Raw genomic sequence first — 19,641 nt, 5'->3', positions numbered from 1 at the left:
AGTTGAAAAAAAATGAAACATCCTTATTTAACCAAAATCTGTGAAGGGTGTTTGAAGTATATTATGAGTTGTGTGATCTACACATAACCAGCAGGGGGAGGCAGTGGACAAAGATACAATTTTACAAAAACCTACTGGTGTAAAGAATTAGAACAGACCAGTAAAAGAAGCCCCTTGCCCCCTTATGAACTGCCCTGTGGTGTTCATCAATCATGTTTTACATTGTTTTTTCAAAGCGTACTTTAGTGCTATAAAGACATCAAAGTGAACCGTTTTTTACTTAAGTTTAATTGCCTTCTATCTGTATTAGAATAAAGTTTCTTTGGCTTACAAAATGGTTTGGTGTCATTGTCCCCATGATCATAACAGACTCATTTACATTTACCAGACATCTTTTTAAAGGGACTTACAAGAATGAGAAAACAGTTGTGTAGTGAGTGGAACCTATGGTATTCAATGCCAGTCATATTAAACTATTTCAAATGAAAGTTGAATCGCTAAAATGTGTAAATAATTTTCAGTCACTTTGTATCTATTCTGCAACCATAGATTTCAATTGAATGTATCATAATAGATTCAATGAATGCATTCATTCATACAGTAATGATGTTTGTTAATAGCTTTTGTATTAATCCATATATGCTCTGTAAGCAATGGATATGCTGTGTTTCGCTGAAATTTCCTCTCGTCTCTCATGTGTTTCCTTTCAACTAAATCCACTTGTGGAATGTCTGTATACTGGGGCTGTTAACCATTAGCTATCCTAACTGTTACAGCCTCTTCTCGCTGTTCTTCTTACGCCTGGAAGCAATGTTTTTGTTTTACACAATAAATCATGTTTTTGGTATTTAAGTAGTTTTGACACTGCAGCAGTTTGCATTGCTGATCACAATTTCTTTGCTGTTTCTTGTCACATTTCGTGACCCGAAGCAATGCCATTTTGCACACTACACTTTCTACACATCTTCTAGTTTTTAGCTTTTCACACTCCCTAGCTGATAACATCTGTGCAGGTCAAGAATATAGTAGTGCCTGGAACTAGAAACAAACGTGTAGTTTCATGTCTGAAATGCTGCAAAGGCAAGAAAAAGGCTTGAAAATACACCCATGTTTATTCTGTTACTTGCTTCCAGCAAAAATATAGTGTGATTATTGGAGTTCTGGTCCTAATCATCATAGTTTTGATGTCTGTTTTGCAGCTGCACGGATGGTCTGCATAGAACAACAATGTAAAACAATGTGAACCATGTAAAATGTTCATGACATAAGAAAATACAATAAAAACGAATATACAGTATAATATATATTTAGATTTGATAGACATTTGGTTTGCAAGGCATAACTAGTATCCAGTTAGGAAATGTCTTAAACAAAAATGATGTTGACAACCGAGATCACGTGACATTAAACTCTCACATCTGAAGTTTGGAGAGGGTGGTGTTTCATTCTTTCCCTGAAGAAGCTCAGCCACCACACACACACACGGTGTTGCGAGGTGCAAGAAGTCGTTCTGCATGCCTGCATGCTCACTTTAATGTGAACCAGAAGCTTGCATTTCTCCTTCTGCCTCCTCACTCTCTCAATATGCGTCGTCTATGGATAATCCTGCTCCTGTTGGCACTGTGGAATAACAATCTTGCACTATCTGCAAAATCAGGCAAGAAAAAGCACCAAGTGAAGAATAAAGATGAATCTGTAACTCCCAAGCAGGACACAGGGTCGGTTGGGAACCGTGAGAGGGAATCCAGCGTGCCGTCTGAATCGGACTTTTTAGCCAATTTTGCAGGGAAACATCGCCTGTGGGTGATCACTGCACCATCGTACAGCGACAACTATCTGCGTATGATGGAAAAACAGATCCAGGAGTCTGAGGGTCTGAACTGTCGACTGGCAGAGAGAGACACTCTAATCGTCACTATTATTCAGAATGCCATGATGGAGGGCAAAATCCAGCGCTCTTCCTTACGAGGAGAAGCAACTGTGGAATCCATGGACTCTGAAATGGCGACCACATTTCTTCATTACCTGGAGCTGGAGGAACAGACTTTCTCCATGCTGATTCTGAAAAAGAACATGAGAGTCAGTGAGAGGTTTCCTTACCCAGTACGAGTTGAGGCTATCCTTGAAGTCGTCGATCAATTGCCTGTGCGCAAATTGGAAAAGGTTGCCAGGAAGAGATCACCGATTAAATGCAAGATCACAAAGAAGAGGGTGGTGGTAAAGAAACAGGGTTCCACCAAACGAAGAATCTTCAGACCAAAGAAGCGAGGAAACAGCACGTCCATCTTCCCCACACATAAGAAACCTTTAGATAAAAAGGAAACTTTGAGAAACAAAGTCCAAGATATTTTGAGTGGACGTTCACGTTTCGTTATCCGTAAAACATCAATAAAACCAAGTTCAAAATCTGGATCTAGTGAAAACAAGAAGCCGAACCACGATGAACAACGGAAAACTGCAGACAATGATAGACACAAAGAAGCAATGACAGAAGTGAAAAAACAAGACTCTGAGGCAGAAAAAGAGCGAACTGGTGCGAAATCTGATTTTGACACTGTCAATGAAGAGATCAATGGAGAACAAACCGTTGACCATTCAAACTCTAAAAAGAAAGGCAAAGAAAAGGACGGCAAGAAGAAAAAAGGGAAAGGAGGGAGGAGAAAATCCCAACGAGAAGCAGATCATAAAGAAAAGGCAGCTCTTAAAGAATTCATGCAAAACCTTAAAGGACGAAGAAGACTTCTTGTAAGTGCAAGTTATTAAGAATGACAAATCTGAAGCTCTCTTTTAAAATGTTTGTGTTTTTCGCACAGATAATATCCTCCCCAAGTGATGGCTCAAGTCAGTATGTCAAACAGAGAGATGATAATGAGCTACATAGCTGTGACTTTTCCTTGAGAAAGGTGTCCGTTCTCTCAATTCTGGGTTCAGAACGTAACCCTACACTGCATATTCAACACTACCAACAAGGTAAAACCAATCAAATATTTCACATAGCAATTTTGAAAACCTTTTACAATAAATGTTCGGATAGCTTATGCATTTATGAAGCATGAACGGAATTTTTTGTCTGAAATCTAAAATGTACGTGATCGTGTTGGGTAAGTTACTCTGAAAAAGTAATGAATTACTAGTTACTAATTACATATTCAACAGTGTAATTAGATTACTGTACAAACGACTCTCTCCAAAAAGGATTTAATTACTTATTACTAATTACTTTCTATATACTACATCAACCTTGATTAGAATGTATTCAAGGATAGACATGAAATGGCTTTTTTACTTCATTCAAATAAATAATAAATGACTACATAAATTATTCTTCTGACCAAAGTTTACAAATGTAAGAAGGATACATTAAAGCATACATTTTAAAGTTAGACTTACAATTTTGATGTCGTTTCCACTATTGAATATATTACACAGTATTTAGTTCAATTACATCAGAAGTAACTGTAATTGAATTACAGAGAAAATAAGAGTAATCCCTTACTTTACTTTTTCAAGGGAAAAGTAATTAAACTACAGCAACTTATTACTTAGTAGTTACACCCAACACTGTACGTGATGCTCTGTTTGAAACAGATACAGAGCCTCCTCAAACATCACTGCCGGACAAATTCAGAAATCCAGCATTAATCGGTGAGATCCGAAGAGAATATGGGCTCGACTCCAAAAACTTCTCAATGGTGTTGACTGATTATGACGTGAGGCCTAATGTAAGAACCCTTTTATCCAAAGCGATATACATTGCATAACGAGGTGTACAATAAACAGTACACTTTACATTTTCTCATCCTTATTGACTTTGATTGAATACCACTGCGATTCTTCTTTTCATTCTAGCTTAACAGGGTTTTCAACAAGCAAACAGCTCCTTCTGTTTTGCTGAACGTCATTGACAGCTTTCCTTCACGTCAGTCTGAAAAGCAGGATGAGAAAACGTCCCCTTGTTCTGGAGCTGAAACAAATAACCAGGAGAACTCGCTGTTGAGGTACTTATAAACACTGTGTGTCGACTAGAGCTTGAATTGAAGTTAAATGGATAGTTCACCTAAAAATGAAAATTCTGTCATGAATTACTAACATAGTTGTTCCACACCAGCATGAATTTGTTTGGTTGACACAGAGAAAGATATTTGGACAAATGCTTGTAACCAAACCATACTTGGCCACCATTGGCTAGCATAGAAAATAGAAAAATTATAATGGTTGTCAGAAGTGCCCCAGAACTGTTTGCTGTCCAACACTATTCAAAATAACTTGGTTTGTGTTCAACAGAACAAAAAGATGATCAAGTAATTGTTCTTACTATGGTTTTTAACTGTTTTGGTTTATGGTAACTGTTTGGTAATAAGCATTCTTCCAAATATCTTTCTCTGTGTTCCTTGTTTCATCAGAACAAAGGAATTTATACAGATTTGGAACAACTCTGTTTTTGGGTGAACTATCCCTTTAAACAACTCTCTAAATGATTGTCTTTTCTCATGTGATAGGTTTATATCAAAACGAAGACTTCTGATTATTTCAGCACCCACTGTAGATGACTATTCCCTCCATCAGCAGCTTCAAGCATTTAATGGACAGGAATGTCCAATGGGTATGCATCACATTTTCTTTCTTATTTTGTTCTGTGGAGTTCCTTTCTTTAAAAACAAATGCATTAAACAATGATCAATTCATTTGTTTTCAAACCTGCATTGTAAACCTTATTTAAAACGTAATCCACGTGGACAGGTATCCGTCATTTTGCCTTGCTGAAACTAGTCGGTGTTGGATCGACAGCTTCGGGAACAGCAGAGTTTTTTCCATTGAATGGTGAGATTCATTCAGATTCCAAAACCTCTCCTCTTCATTTCCTACAGTTAACACAAAGCTTTAAAAACTGAGAATAAGAAACAATCATTTCTCTTAACCTTACAGGGAAAAGCCAACCTGAAAAAGAGACGCTCTCACCGGATTTAGTGGAGAATATAAGAAATCAGATGAAGATAAACAGGGATTACTTCAGTATGCTGGTGGTGGGTAAGGACGGAGATGTAAAAGCCTGGTTTCCATCTCCAATGTGGTCCCTGGCGAGTATCTACGACCTCGTGGACTCTATGGAATTACGTCAACAGGAACAGAAACTCCAGGAAACTCTGAGAATTCACTGTCCCGATGAGAACACCGCTAGGTACCCGGGATACACAGAAGACACAGAGGACAGCTATTTGTACCACAGACATGAGAACAGAAAGTAAACAAACCAACATGACAAAGACATTGGAAATGAATATAATGAACACAGCATGGTTTGTACATTGTTATCCTTATAACATGTGATGCAAAAGTTCACTTGGTTGTATGGAATTCATAGAGTTATCTTTATGCTGCTGCTGCGTTAAGATAAATTTCATCTCCTGGAAAATGTCACTTCCCTGCACCTGCTGGTGCACATGCTACTGCGATGCTTTAAGCCTTTTTTTAATAAAAACCTATTTTTATAAGCCGGAGAAAATGTTTGATTTGTGAGTTATGTCAACAACAGACAAATTAAAGTTTATAAAAATATTTAATAGCTATTAAAATTTAAATATGGCAATGATCAAATCATCATAAATAAATGCTCCCGTCGTGTTTCCTTCCATACAGTCATGCAGTGCAGGGAAATACATGCGAGTATGGAAAGAGCAGTTGTTCAGAATGGGATAGGCAAATAGATTTGATGAGAAGAGAGATAGGGCTTCCTGCGATGACAGAGCAACAGTCAGTCAGCAGATAGGGGAAGTAGCCAGGAGTAGGCAAGCATTTTCAGTCACAGATATACTGACGCAAACAAAAATACATTCAGTTAAGTTGAACATTTTGGTGAGAACCTTCTACGCTTTATGACTATGGTGAGTACTTTTCCTGCTTTTCTTCTTGAATTATCCGCGTAAATGCTTTGTAGGTAGTCTCATGGATGTTTTAATTGTGGAAATTCTGAGGCTTAATTTAGGTCCAGACAAATCGAATTAAAGATGGATGGAATATAGTACATTGTCTGAAAGCAGCTGGTGAACCCATAATGCAGGAGTCTTTCAGTACATAAGATGACTTTCAGCAAAGTTATTTTTAGTCATGGTCATTGCATTGGTCATTGGTCTTCTTAAAGTGGTTCTATTATGCTTTTTCACATTTTGAATGTGTAACTTTATTTATCTATAAAAAGATATACATATACTGTATATATACTGTATATATATATATATATATATATAAAGATAAATAACGGTGTGATCCAGTCTGTAGAGTTCTATGGCTGTATAATCCCTTCAAGGACTTTATCATCCGCTTTGAAACTACTTTGTGTAATACACGGATATTGTGAAAGTGTCTGTGAAGCTGGTTTATAACATTGCATCTGAAATATATAAGACAAATACAAAAAAGAAAAAAGGTGGTTCTGGTTGAACTACTTGTCCTTCTCCATTTTTATGTCTGACTCAATCTCAAAGTGATGGGGCAAAGCTGAATGAAAATTGTTTGTGTTCACACCTGAGAAAGTGAAGCCCACGTTTATGGTAAGGGCCGCCATTTCCAGAAACACACTCTAAACGGGTGACCAATCACAACAGAATTGGTCAGCTCGACCAATCAGAGGAAGAAGGGGGTTTCTAAGACCATAACTAAACAGAGCCAGACTGTTTTTATAGAATATCTTAAAAGTAATGTGATTTTTGTGAATAATCAAGGATGAAACCCTATTCTAGTAGATCCCAAAACCAAAATCATTCTTGCACCCTTTTTTAAATAACTTAACCAGCAAGTTCCCTCTGGTTTTGACCAGAAGAACAAGATGACTATTCCAGTTCCCCAGCACCAAACCAGCATATGCCATCTGGGACAAACATGAACATTTATGTTGATCAGAAATTGTCTTTTCAGCAGAGTTAAAGTATTAGTTTTGCTTTGCTAACACAAACCAGTTCCTCTAAACACTTCAGTATTTCTTAATTCTTCTGACATTTTTAGCTAGATCTTACTCTATTCCTAAATGCTATTTTAATCCATAGATGGTGTGCCACAGAAAAATGTCTAATTTCTGGTTTTGCTCTTTGGTCACAACAAACCATTCCGCTTATACCACGTTATTAAAGTGAAACTGTGAACACCTGTTTCAGATTGCATAACCGTCACATTCTGGAATCTCCTCATTCACCTTCTCGCTGGCATTCTCGCTGGTTTTCAATGACTGTCTGAGAAAAACACGAAAACCCCAAGAACGGTTCTCTGACAAACATGTTAACACATGCCAGATCCCATTTTCTAAACACAGAACGTGTCAGTCACCCCTATAAAGAATGAGACTGTGGACTTTTTGTGAGCCTGCTTTGCACGTTGGACGACATTTACACACAGTAAAATCACCAGTGTTAAAAAAGTCAAATTAACACTCACAGTGTATACAGTATATAATCCACATTCTCAAAGTGTGGATTATAAACACTGTGAGAGTTAATTTGACCCTTTTTAACACTGGCGATTTTGCTGTGCAGTATTGCTGTTGTTATAAGACTGGTCATGAATAAATCTAAACAGAATCTAAATTTATCTTCATGAATGACTCGATTTGCGTACACAAATCTTGAAAATGACAGAAAATGGAGTGCTGGAAAAAGCAGAACATGAGAAAGCATTTCCTCTTTGCTTAACATGTTACGTGTTTTTGGTTATTTGTTTGGGACATAGCTGTTGTGACATGATGATCAAATTCACTTGCTAAAAGGTCATATAAAAAAGATTATATGCAAATATTTTTGTTTTAAAAAAAGTGTTTAACCATCCTTTTTAATGTTATTTTATTTGGGTATGTCAGTCTTTCTTAAATTCACACAGGTGTGATTTATACATTTCAAGGAACTCACCCAAAAATGAAAATTCTGTCATCATTTACTCACCGTCTTGTCATTTCAAACCTGCATGACTTTATTTCTTCTGCAGAACACAAAAGATATTTTAAAGATTGTTGGTAACCGAAAACCACAGTACGTATTGACTTGCATTATACATTTTGTGTCTATATAGAAGTCAATGGGTATTGTTCAACATTCTTCATACCCATTTTTGGTTCAGAAATATTTACAATACATGTGGTTATCTAGTTCATTGGTGCATATTTACATATGGCACTGTACTGTACATGTTTTAAATAGACTCACTCCACTTGTGAGAAATTTCTACTGTTGTTTGTCAAGTTGTAATTGGTTGACCAATGTTAGTTCCTGTATCTAAGAGTTTCTCTTTTTCACTCAGTGAGTCAACAGCACAGAGTGTACCTCTGGGTCAGACCAGTCCCATTAAAATGCTTGTCCCATGCTTATCAGCTCTTCCTGGTGACAAGTCTGTCCTGATTCAGACACTAGTTACCAATGGTGCGTCACACATGGTTTCCAAACCCCCTCATGTTCACCTTTAGATTCCTATATATTTCAACAGATTGTGAGAGAGAACAGAAGTATGGTTTATAACTGTATTTAAGTAAAGACGTTATGGACATACAGTTTTTTGTTGGCAGAATGGGATTTGCATCCAATTGGGAAAAATTTGAATGAAAGCCAACCGACAAACTAACTTAAACAGCTGAAGCTATCTCACAGTGGTATTAAAGTACAAGCACATTTTATGCATGTATCAAAAGTAAAAAAAATGATTATTTTGTATGTGAGAAGTAAGTGAAGTGACTTCCTGCTAGCTTTGTTTGAGAAATGCTCTCAGTTCCTGTGTGATCACAGACCGGGCTCAGGTTTAGTTGACATCAAACTGCTCTCATGGAAAAATCTGCAATACTACAACAAAATGCAGAGCCAGAATCAGAGGTAAAGTCTGCTTTTATAGCGATTGTAAACTGTTACATTGTATCTGCTGTTTGCTTGAATTATACGGTGTGTAAATGTAATCTCTATCAATAATCAGACAAGTGATGAGCATCATTTTTTTATAGATCAACTGAGAGCATTTGTTTGTGTGCAATACAAAGACAGTTGAACAAAGAAAAATAAAACACTTGTATTTAAAAAAATGATATACTATTATATAAAACCTGACAACCTAACATTAACAATAATTTTTAAAAAAAAGAACTTACATTTAATGCAGCCACTGAAAGCTCACCTTCAATATAATACGCATTTTGTAGAAAAATGTGAAGTTTGCAGAACTTTAAGTTACTTGGAATTACACAACTACGGTTACTTCATGTACACATGTCACTCACATCAATCAAATCACCTCTCAGAATTATTCTTCCTTGTAGTTGGGACTTATTTTTATAGTGCTTTTTACATATTGCATTGTTTCAGAGCTGTAGTTTTATTGAACAGTTTTACAAACTGTGACACACCCAAATAAACCACACAGTAGTTTTGTTTACATGAGTGACCAGTTGTGGACCAGTTATGTTTAAACCTCAAAACCTGTGTGACCCATTTGAATTTGTCCCAAAATTTGTCCTCCTATAAAACTGTGTATGCATTTGTGCCAAACTAACATCACACTCTCTATAGGCTGTATCTACACCAGACACGAGCGGCACGATGGGACGATTATAATCTTTTGTCATCTTTACTGTCTTTTGCCACTTGCGCGCGGTGTAGAAAGGGTGTTAGTGTTATTATATCTTTCCTTTCAAAACAGTACTTTATGATGTTACTCCAAGTTTGTAAAATTGTATTTAGATATTATGCGTTCCAAAATATGCCAAGTTGTATTTTTTACCAACAGTTTGGAAAAATATGTACAAATCCAAACCCAACTAGCGGTCAAAACAACTCTGCATGTGCTTATTATTTAAGGAGAGCATCATACAAGCATAAGAACTTAATAATAGAATCAAACGTATAACAAAAAAACATCTGTTCCTGACACTTTGTTTTTCAATCAACACTTGCAGGACAACAAGTCAGATGTAAAAGCCATAATGGCTCTCTTCCAGGCCGGAAGTGCATCCGTAGAAGGCAATCCAGGGGTTCGCCCGAAACCTCCAGTTCAGCCCACCTTATCATCAGGCTCATCCGTGCATGTTAAGAAGCCTGTTCTTGAATCTACCCTCTCTGGCGGAGCTACAACTACCTCATCACCTAAACCAAACTTTTTAAAGAGCACAGTTAACACAGCCAAGAGCGCTCCAGACATGCACAATGCTCCGAAGCCAAAAACGTTTGTTGGTAAGTTTGAAAACACACAAGAGAATAACAAAGACAACTTCAAAGTTCCCGTTAAACCTAAACCACCAGACTCAACCCAGGACTCTGAACCGAAGGTTACATTTCCAAAGGTAGAGCTACAGAAGCCTTCCCCAATCGGCATGGCTAATGATTCAAAGGGCATGAGTCCAAAGCCTCTGGCTGCTACCGTAAAGCCACCCTGGGTCAGAGAAACAACAAAAGCTGAAGACAATAGTAGTAGCCCTAATCATGCCGCTCCAAAAATGCCATGTGCACCGAAACCAAAAAGCACCGTGGCTATGATACGGCAACAGCGCGAGGAGAGCAGCAACACAGAGCCTGCTGAAAAATCGACTTCAGTATCTAATGTGAAACCCTCAAGCTTCCGTGTTAAAAATAGCTTCAACAAACCTGAGGAAAGTGTCAACGAGGGTGTTAAAGCATCAAGCGGACAAGAGTCAGTCCCAAAGCCAGTGACTTCACAAAAACCAACCTTTCCAAAAAAAACTGCAGGACCCCCTGCACAGACAGGGAGTAATGACCCTTCGGCTCCAAAGAAGAAACCTTTACTCAATAGTTTTGCCCTGGGCAATGCCCCTGCTAAACCCAACAGACCACCCAAAGTCAATCTTGAGAAATTCAAGAAGGGAACAGAGACTGCAACTGAATGTGAGTACTTGTCTGGCTCCCTTATGACAAAATAGCTTCATTGCATCATTCATATCACATACAGCTGTAAGACGTCAGTTACCATCTCGGGTATATCACAGAAAACAATGACAACTAAAAAATCGTATATGAAAGCCACAAAGTCTTTTTACACAAAGCAGCCACTGCTTAAAAATGACACGGTAGACTTTGGGCCATAGTGGTTTCCGTGGTTTTACTTGTGACTGCTCTGCATTCCTCTGAGACAGTTAGCAAATGTGCATTGCAAGATATTAAAAACCGCCATAAAGATGAGAAATAAAGATCAAACATATCTGTTCATTTATCTGCCCAAATAAGAAAATAACATCAAACGATAATACTGAATGTTTAGTTACGGTTCATTTTTGTGCTCTTAAAGGGGTCATATTGGTTGGCTAAAACGAACATTATTGTGTGTATTTGGTATACAGTGGGTTTACGTGGTTTACGGTTAAAAATACATTAGTTGTCATACACCGTGCATTACCGTTGCTCCTTTGTTCCCAGCCTTTCTGAAACGCCTCGATTTTTTACAAAGCTCATCGTTGTGAAAAGTGATGTGTAATCTGATTGGCCAGCTATCAAGTGTGTTGCGATTGGCCGAATACCTCAAGCATGTGGCGGAAATGTAACGCTACTTACCATATTCGGAACATCAGCCTTCAAAGCATATTGACAGTTTATAATGTCACTGGTAGCATGTGATTTCAAGCCCGAATATGATACAGAAAATGCATTTGACCAAGCGGTTTAATCAACTTTGGCAGCGCGACTTTGCCAGCAGAGCGTAACAGATCGGTAAGGTTTTATTTTTAAAAACTATTAGGTTTAACAATTAGCTAACTATAGCTAACTTCTTGAGCTGCCTTTGACGCTGTGTCTCGACGCAACGCGACAAAGCCAATAAAACATATTATAACGAGGCATTTGTTGCATCCAGCGGGGACATAGTTACTGAACATAATGACTTATATTGACTTTTATTGTGTAGCATCACGTTTCAGGGGAGAACAGCCAGAGGATACAAGGCTAAATCCAGTTCCCTATGGATTCAGCCTCGTAAACAGAAAACAATTTCTGCATTTGTGATCGTAGCACCAACAAAAAGCTTACGTTTGAATAGTCAGTTGCAAATTCTTTAATAATGAAAACGTACTTACAGGCTGTGAGTGAGAAGCGGCAGACTGTCCTTTCAAAGTTGGATTTGCCCCACTTTTTAGAAACAGCCTTTGTGCACAACCAGGTGTTAATGTGCTGCACACACTCGGATTTTGGATTTGAGCTGTTTTGGAACAGTGTTGTAAATAAAACTTAACCACCGATTTCTAATTGTGTCCTCGTTTGGAAGACCCAACTAAAGTATTTTATTTGTAATGAAATACACAGCGTCTCCACGACATGGTGGTAGCAACAACAACACTACAGCAAGAATAGGCACGCCTTCTTCCTTTGCGTATACATTTTTGGCGGTGTTCTTCAATGCTTCTAGTGAACTGACGTAGAAATGTGGGGGCGTGTTTAAGCGAGGCGTTTTAGGCAGGTTTGGATGAGCTTCCGCTTTTAAATAAAACATCTCTTTTGGTTTGAGACTTACATTTTTGCAATTTACGTGTATAATACTGTATATGCATGAACAACTTGTAACACACCAAAGATACAGGAAAACACGAAACCGCGTCATATGACTCCTTTAACACAACATTGATTCACTGAATATATCATTTTCTATAAACACTTTACTATTGAAGGGTAGCATTTGAAATGTCACCTTTGACAAGCATTTGGTATCAGAAACCAATAACAACATAACGGAAATTCAAGATTTTCCGCACTCAGCTAACTTCCTCCTTTATGTTTGTCTTTTCACTTGAAGCTGAAGTGAAAAAACAAGGAAACTACAGAAAAATGGGAACCAAGTTTAGAGAAGGCTTTCCGTTTTATTTTGTTATATGGGTAACATTCAGTATGGCACTTAAAAGATCATCACCTTGTCATCTGAATAGGCTAGGACGGCGATTAAGTATTAGCATGTTATTTGTGAGATAGTTCACCCAAAAATAAAATTCTGTCATCATTTACTCACCCTCGTGTTGTTCCAAATCTTTTTGGAATCCAATTTTTCCAACTATGGTAGTCAATGGTGACCAAGAAAACTGTTTGGTTACAAGCATTCTTCCAAATATCTTTCTCTGTGTTTCTCTGTGAGTAAATGATGACAGAATTTTTCTTTTTGGGGTGAACTTTAAAACACATAATCACTCATGTCCTCATACAGTAGTGCAAGCCTTCAGTGTTACTTTCATTTCTATAAAACTGTCTTAATATTTTCTTGCAGCTCCTGCCCCAAAGAATGTAACTCCCCCTCCCCCACCAGCCTCTCACCCCAGTAACCAAGCGGCTCCGCCATTGCCCTCTCAACCCAACCCTCCCAGCCTGCCCCCACGACCTTCAGGACCTCTGTGAGTTATGACATACTTCCCTTCAAGTTAGTAGGGAAGGATTATAATCATTCCCTTCAATGTGATTATAATTCATCCTGTTTGTTGTTCACAGAATTCAAGATGAAAATTATGATGATGTGGAGTGTGTGAGAGGGGGTAGGTCTACACTTGGTAATTCATCATATCTGAGCCAAAATTATTCAAATGGTGCAAATCATTAAATGTCTTTTTTTAATCCTTACAGGACAGAAAAATGATGTAAGTGATCTGAATGCATACAGGTATTCTAACTGGACACTACACTGGTAGTTTGTGGTACAGGTGTTCATGTTTTACCTCTTACAGGGAAGTGGAAGTGATGGTGAGATATATGAGGATCTAGATGACACTTGGTAAGCAGTTTAATACTCTATTATTGCTGACAAATGAAATTATGTACAAAGGTCACCTCAGGAGCACAAACAATTGCATCCCAAATGATGTTTATACAATAACAAGAAAATGTTAAACGGGTGCAGTAGCACCACCTACTATATATGCTGGCGCTGAATTATTTGCAACATTATCTTCTGTTTAATATTTAACACAAAATCAATAATAAAGCTTATTGCTGGTTCGGAACACCCCTACTGTTCACTGTACTGTGCAATTGGGCATCTAATGTATGAAATGTGTGTGTGATTTTTGCCGAAAATGCTTTACCACAGGCCTGCTGCAGAGTCAAGTCAACCTCAGAAGAAGCAAGACAAAGGGCAAGAACTAAAAAATCAGAAAGAACGCGAAAAGAAAGAAAAAGAAGCTATTAAAAAGTTTAAAGTAAGCCAATATTACATATTTGTAAAAATACACAAATTGTCCTGTTGGTTTTTTATATTATGTGTTCCTCCAGCTCCAGTACTGCTTGCAACTTTTTGTATATGAGTCCTGGATCTCAACATTACTGAAGCATTGTGGTTGAGAAGTCAAACATGCAGAAGGTTAAAGAAACCCCAAAAACATTATCACAAAACATTACAAACAGTCATTGATTCTTGAGGGGCAATATGTTGGATGGAAGATTTGGGGTATTTTGTCTTGTGGAGTATATGCAAATCTCTCCTTGTTTTTAAAGAAACGTTTTTAAATGTTTCTTTAAAAAAAGTCAATCTTTTACATTCAGCCAGGGGTGTGTAAACTGTGTGATCATCATCCACATGTGCCTTCACAATGATTTTCTTTACATCTTGCTGATAAAAAACCATTTTTGGCTGTTTTTTCTATTCCACAGCTCACACCCCCTCTGCAGGTTATTCATCAGGTCAAAGCTAAAGCAGACTGCAGGGGTGGGAAAAATGACCTCTCCATAAAGAAGGGTGAATCCATTGATATCATTCGAATCAATGACAACCCAGAAGGCAAATGGCTGGGGAGGGGTCAAGATGGATCTTGTAAGTTTTAATCCAACAGTACCAATTGAACAGATTAAAGGGGTCATATGGCGCGAATACGTGTTTTTCTGTGTCTTTGGTGTGTTATAAATTGCCCATGTATTAGACACGTAAAATTGCAAAAATTAAAGTGTCGGAAACAAAAGATGCATTATATCTAAAAAAAGCAAATGCTCAGCCGTGTAACCACACCCCCACAAATCTACGTCAGTTCGTGGTATGATTTGACTAAGACCGCCCAAATGTATACGCAAGTAAGGTGGGCGTGAAACCTGATGTTCAAATATGGTAAGAGGCGTTACATTTCCGTCACACGCTTGCAGTATTACACCAATCAGTACCGCTGGTTAACTGGCCAATCATAGCACACCTCGCCTTTCAGAGCGATGAGCTTTGATAAAAATCTGCGCGTTTCAGAGAGGCGGGGCAAAGAGGAGATACAAACATGCACGGTATGTGGAAAATACAGCTTTTTTAAACCTTAAATCGTGTATACACATGGGATTACATCCGAAACAAATGATAATATTCCTTTTAGCCGTGTCATATGACCCCTTTAAAATAAAATAAAAATGTATACAGTTCTCAAGAACAGTTTCCTAATAACAACAAAATGTTGATCCAAACTAGTTACAGATCACTTCATGATCCTGTTTATATTCTAATGAAGAAAGAAACACAGTTTTTTGCATTAAGTTTTACAGTTGCTTACATTTAATAATTTTGTGGGAGGCCTGAATGTCTAAAAGAATAAGTCAGGTTTATGATTCTTTAATAAGTGAGAATCTGTTCCAAAAATATCTGCATCTTTCACCTTTATTTCAGTTGGTTTTGTTAAAACGGAAATGGTCGAGATCAACTTTAGCGTGTTGAAGAATCAAGGCCTGTCTATTCCCGTAACTGAAGAGGTGTATGATGATGTGGGCTCTCAGGATGATCACGGGTAATGACTCAAACAGAACTACCAGACTTCACATTACAAATGTTCTCTTATAGTCTAAAATGTTTAGTTAATAATTATACAATTTAGCTGTTCTTTTTAATGAGACATTATATTTCTATACATTCATATTTCAGCAACATGAATGGTCAACGGGGTGAGTTGAAAATATCTAACTCTTTTCTAAAAACCAACCAAAACATGGAAGCACAGCTGTAAGGTTAACGTTTGTGGACTCAACTGGAATAATTCTGCCCTCTGCTGTTCATAGTTGTTTTACCCCCACCACCAGACGACGTGTATGATGACATAACAGACTCCAATCTTAATCCAATCAGGTACGAGCAACACAAGTTTAAAATAAATAAATAATAAAAATTATTACGGTTGCATGCTGTGTCTATACTGTATGTGCATGGCTGTATTACTGGGTTTGTTGTTCGGCCACTTTTATTATGGATTTATCTCACCCATACTATATTACTCTGAAACTATAGTGCAGCGGATCCCAAGTTTCCCTCAAACCCACGCAACTTCTTGGATATGCTCAAAATCTCAGTTGACCGGAGAAAAAGCCAAATCCGCAATAATGAGTCATTTTTACATTCGTAAGATGGCCTTGGACAATGTTATTCTTGCACGTTTTTAACCCTTACCAATCACTGCAATGAGTACAATTGCAACCAGTTGCTCTAACAAAGCAAGCTTTATTGAATCAACTGCATCTGTAAAAATATTGCCAAATAATTTATTCAAAGACCAAATTTCACTTACATTATTAATGCTATTCTAATTGTAGTATTTAACTTACTAGATATGGATGATTCCTTCCTTCTCTCTCCTTCTTACAGAATCTTTTAAGAAATTCCTCAACCTACTTTGATTTTTTTTAATCAAGATCGTAAATTCATATGTTTACATCAAATTAGTTGGTTTTGCTCATGAACTATCACATATTTACATACATGTAACTATTTTTTAGCATTCCTCCTCCTCCACAGTTTACACCTGAAGGAAATAAAGGTATTTTTTGCACTATATCATGGCTTTAAATGAACAGTGACATGAGCACTAACTCCACACATCTACAATCACATTACAGACGATGCTCCAGGTGGTGAAATATATGATGATGTTGATCATCCCTGCCCAGTCCCTCCACCACCTATCAGGTAAACGGAGGTTAATAAGTGCTTCGTCATTAATGTTACATAAAATATTCTGTAATAATCAACCTTATAATGCACTGCTGTGCATAAGCAAAATGTAACAAGTTTTTTTTATATATTATACAGCTTTCCCCAAACAAAGTCAAAGGCGACCAAAGTGCACGATGATCCAAAAAAGCAAAAGAAGTTTGAGAAAGAAGAAAAGGAGTTTCGAAAAAAGTTTAAGGTGCACATACAATCAGTTTAATAAAGAAAAAGCGTTATTTGTGACATTATGATCTTAATAATTAAATTTTAAAACAGAGTTCTTTCTTGAAAGGAAATTTTGATTATATTTATAGCAAACATTCATTTTGAGGAAATAATCTGATATTTACTTACACCAGTATGATGGTGACATTCACGTGCTTCATCAAGTAACAACTGCGAGCGGTAAGAAGGGAAGTGGGAAAGATCTGCCCGTGCAGGCTGGGGAGATTTTGGATGTCATCAGCAAATCTGACCCTGACAAATTCATCTGTAGGAACAAGGAAGGCAAATGTAAGTGACATTCTTTGTGACTCCAAACAATGTACATTATTTATTTAACATGATTTAACAAAGGCTTTGTAAAATTAACTTTCAGTTGGCTATGTCGCAATTAGCAACATCCAACAAGAGTAAGTTACATTTTTATAACATTTCATGTAATTTACTGTTGATGTGTGGAAAGGCACAAAAACTGATTCATGTTTTCTCCACAGTGATGAAGTCTATGATGACATTGGAGATGGTGTGTAGAAAACATTTCTATTTTAAAAGTATTTCTTCTTTGTAGCAGTAAAAGCAGATAAATGTCTGACAGATAAAGTCATTCGCTTTACATTTCATCTTTACAAAATGATGTCTTTGCAGACTGCATCTATGATAATGACTGAAGATCTTCACAGCACTTCATCTGAACTTCATCTGTGCAGCTCCCTATTTCTGGTCCTATATTTGTTTTCTTAATAGCTGATATTATTTGTATTTATGGTATGGAAACATGTACATTTGCTGTATTGGATTAACCGAACAACCTAGTGCTTTCATGATATCATGGCTGTTGAAATGGGTACTTCAATGTGGAAATAATGGCTTCTAAATTAGGTAGCAAACTGGCCACTTAATTAAGTTTTCATATTCATGTTTTTCTGTAATGATTTCAAGAAAACTAAGCTGCAACTAATGCAAATGTACATCATTCATGTAAAAGCAGTATTGTGTAACCTGTCATCTTTTTCATTTTTATGTAAATATTAAATAGAAAAAAAAGATTGTAGCGTTTTCCACATTTTCTAATACTGTACATTTATCAATTAGTTTTTAACTTGGCCTACTTTAAATTCAGCCTGATCATGATTCGTTTAAACTCAAAGCAGCTGAAAATTAGCTTTCCACTCATTTATTTATTGCCTTAGACGCTTAATAAACCTTAGACTAGATAACATTAGCGGAATATTATTACTTTATTACTTTCATAACAATGAAATAAATCGCGATCATTTGTGAGATAATACGTTACACCAGAGATGACGTCACTGCTGTTTCTTTGGCCACGTTTCAGTCGCTGGAAGGAGATGACCTGCGAAGTGAACTTGACAGCCTTCTTTAGTGATATTCCGTAAAACAGGGACAACGCAAATGCAAAGTGCCGAACGATACTAAACAGAATGCGCGTGCGACGTCATCTAGTGACGTTTAGCTACAGTTAAGCGATGTATTTTTACAGTTACCCCCAACATACTGTGCATCTGTGCAAGGAGCAGTGAAAACTACAGAGGGAGCCAAGCGCAGGGTTCGCTAAACAAAAGCAAAAATCAAACATGTTACCAACATTTAGGTCTAAATGTGCTGTAAAATCCTAATTTCGGTCTTTGTTTGATAACAATAGACAAATAGGTCTCAGCTAAGATCGAAAAGAACAGATATAAACACAACCAAACAGAAAAATTCAAGGAAACAACAGTGCAACAGTTTGGAAACCAGCCTTTATATTTGGTGCCTTTGTGGTTCTACAATGACAAAGAGTAACCTCTTCATAACTTAGAAAACAGTTGTGGCTTTTACACTGAGCACAGTAGCCATGCACAATGCACAGTAAATAAAGTGAGATATCAGTGACAGCTCATCAGCTTATAAAAATACAATTTTATGTACAAAAGTTTACCAACTGTTCGCAAAACATCACGTGTATTGCAGAATCTCTCCTCTCCAAAAGAGAAATATTGAAATGATACACAACAATTCTAAGTACGAATCAACTCTTATAAAAAATGTTCTTGGTAATGTGCACTTTTTCATTTTAACAGATATGTACAATATGCTTCAGACACTGCTTTAAAGAGCACGTTCAGTGAATTTCATATGCATCAACTAATGATATAGTTCAGATATGCTTACACAATTTTCCTCAAGTGTGAAGGATGAGTGGTCATCCTGTATTATTGTATTGTACTGGTGCATCCACGACTGTACATCAGTGTTCCCGGTCATGTGTGTCCAAAACTGCATCTCATATATATTACATTCTCAAACGAACAAAACAATGAAAACCTTTCTGATGGCAAATGTCTATTTATGCAAGCAAATGTCTGTGCCATGCTATAGACTCTAAGCTTGAAGAGTATATGAGTACAAGTGTGAAAGAAAGAAAGAAAGAAAGAAAGAAAGAAAGAAAGAAAGAAAGAAAGAAAGAAAGAAAGAAAGAAAGAAAGATGTTGATGTCTTTGGTTGCATGTAATAATTTTAAATATCTCCTCTTTC

The 19,641-nt window shown here is 37.1% G+C and overlaps 2 protein-coding genes across 4 annotated transcripts; both read left to right on the top strand.

The window, feature by feature from the left end:
• The first annotated feature begins 1,190 nt into the window (after positions 1–1,190).
• ccdc80l2 (coiled-coil domain containing 80 like 2) lies at positions 1,191–5,522 on the top strand. Its single transcript, XM_057360041.1, has 7 exons — positions 1,191–2,745; positions 2,814–2,970; positions 3,589–3,722; positions 3,850–3,998; positions 4,500–4,603; positions 4,741–4,821; positions 4,927–5,522. The coding sequence occupies exons 1-7, from the start codon at positions 1,585–1,587 to the stop codon at positions 5,244–5,246; spliced, it is 2,106 nt and encodes a 701-aa protein (XP_057216024.1). The 5' UTR covers positions 1,191–1,584; the 3' UTR covers positions 5,247–5,522.
• Positions 5,523–5,646: 124 nt separating this feature from the next.
• fybb (FYN binding protein b) lies at positions 5,647–19,593 on the top strand. Of its 3 annotated transcripts, none has more exons than XM_057360039.1 (19): positions 5,647–5,882; positions 9,917–10,859; positions 13,216–13,339; positions 13,434–13,477; positions 13,566–13,579; positions 13,667–13,713; positions 14,029–14,137; positions 14,589–14,748; positions 15,574–15,691; positions 15,826–15,845; positions 15,960–16,026; positions 16,186–16,296; positions 16,671–16,711; positions 16,791–16,860; positions 16,984–17,083; positions 17,244–17,397; positions 17,483–17,516; positions 17,601–17,629; positions 17,752–19,593. In XM_057360039.1, exons 1-19 carry the CDS (start codon positions 5,874–5,876, stop codon positions 17,772–17,774), a joined length of 2,217 nt encoding a protein of 738 aa, XP_057216022.1. In that variant the 5' UTR covers positions 5,647–5,873; the 3' UTR covers positions 17,775–19,593. The 3 variants fall into 3 exon arrangements, with proteins under 3 accessions (XP_057216022.1, XP_057216021.1, XP_057216023.1); XM_057360038.1 differs by lacking the exon at positions 5,647–5,882 and adding an exon at positions 8,679–8,843; XM_057360040.1 differs by lacking the exons at positions 5,647–5,882; positions 16,186–16,296 and adding an exon at positions 8,680–8,843.
• The last annotated feature ends 48 nt before the right edge of the window (positions 19,594–19,641 follow it).

The sequence above is a fragment of the Triplophysa rosa genome, linkage group LG19, assembly GCF_024868665.1.
Source record: "Triplophysa rosa linkage group LG19, Trosa_1v2, whole genome shotgun sequence".
In the NCBI taxonomy this organism is placed as follows: domain Eukaryota; kingdom Metazoa; phylum Chordata; class Actinopteri; order Cypriniformes; family Nemacheilidae; genus Triplophysa; species Triplophysa rosa.
The sequence above is the reverse complement of the archived record's forward strand: the minus strand, read 5'-3'. Positions and strand labels throughout refer to the sequence as shown.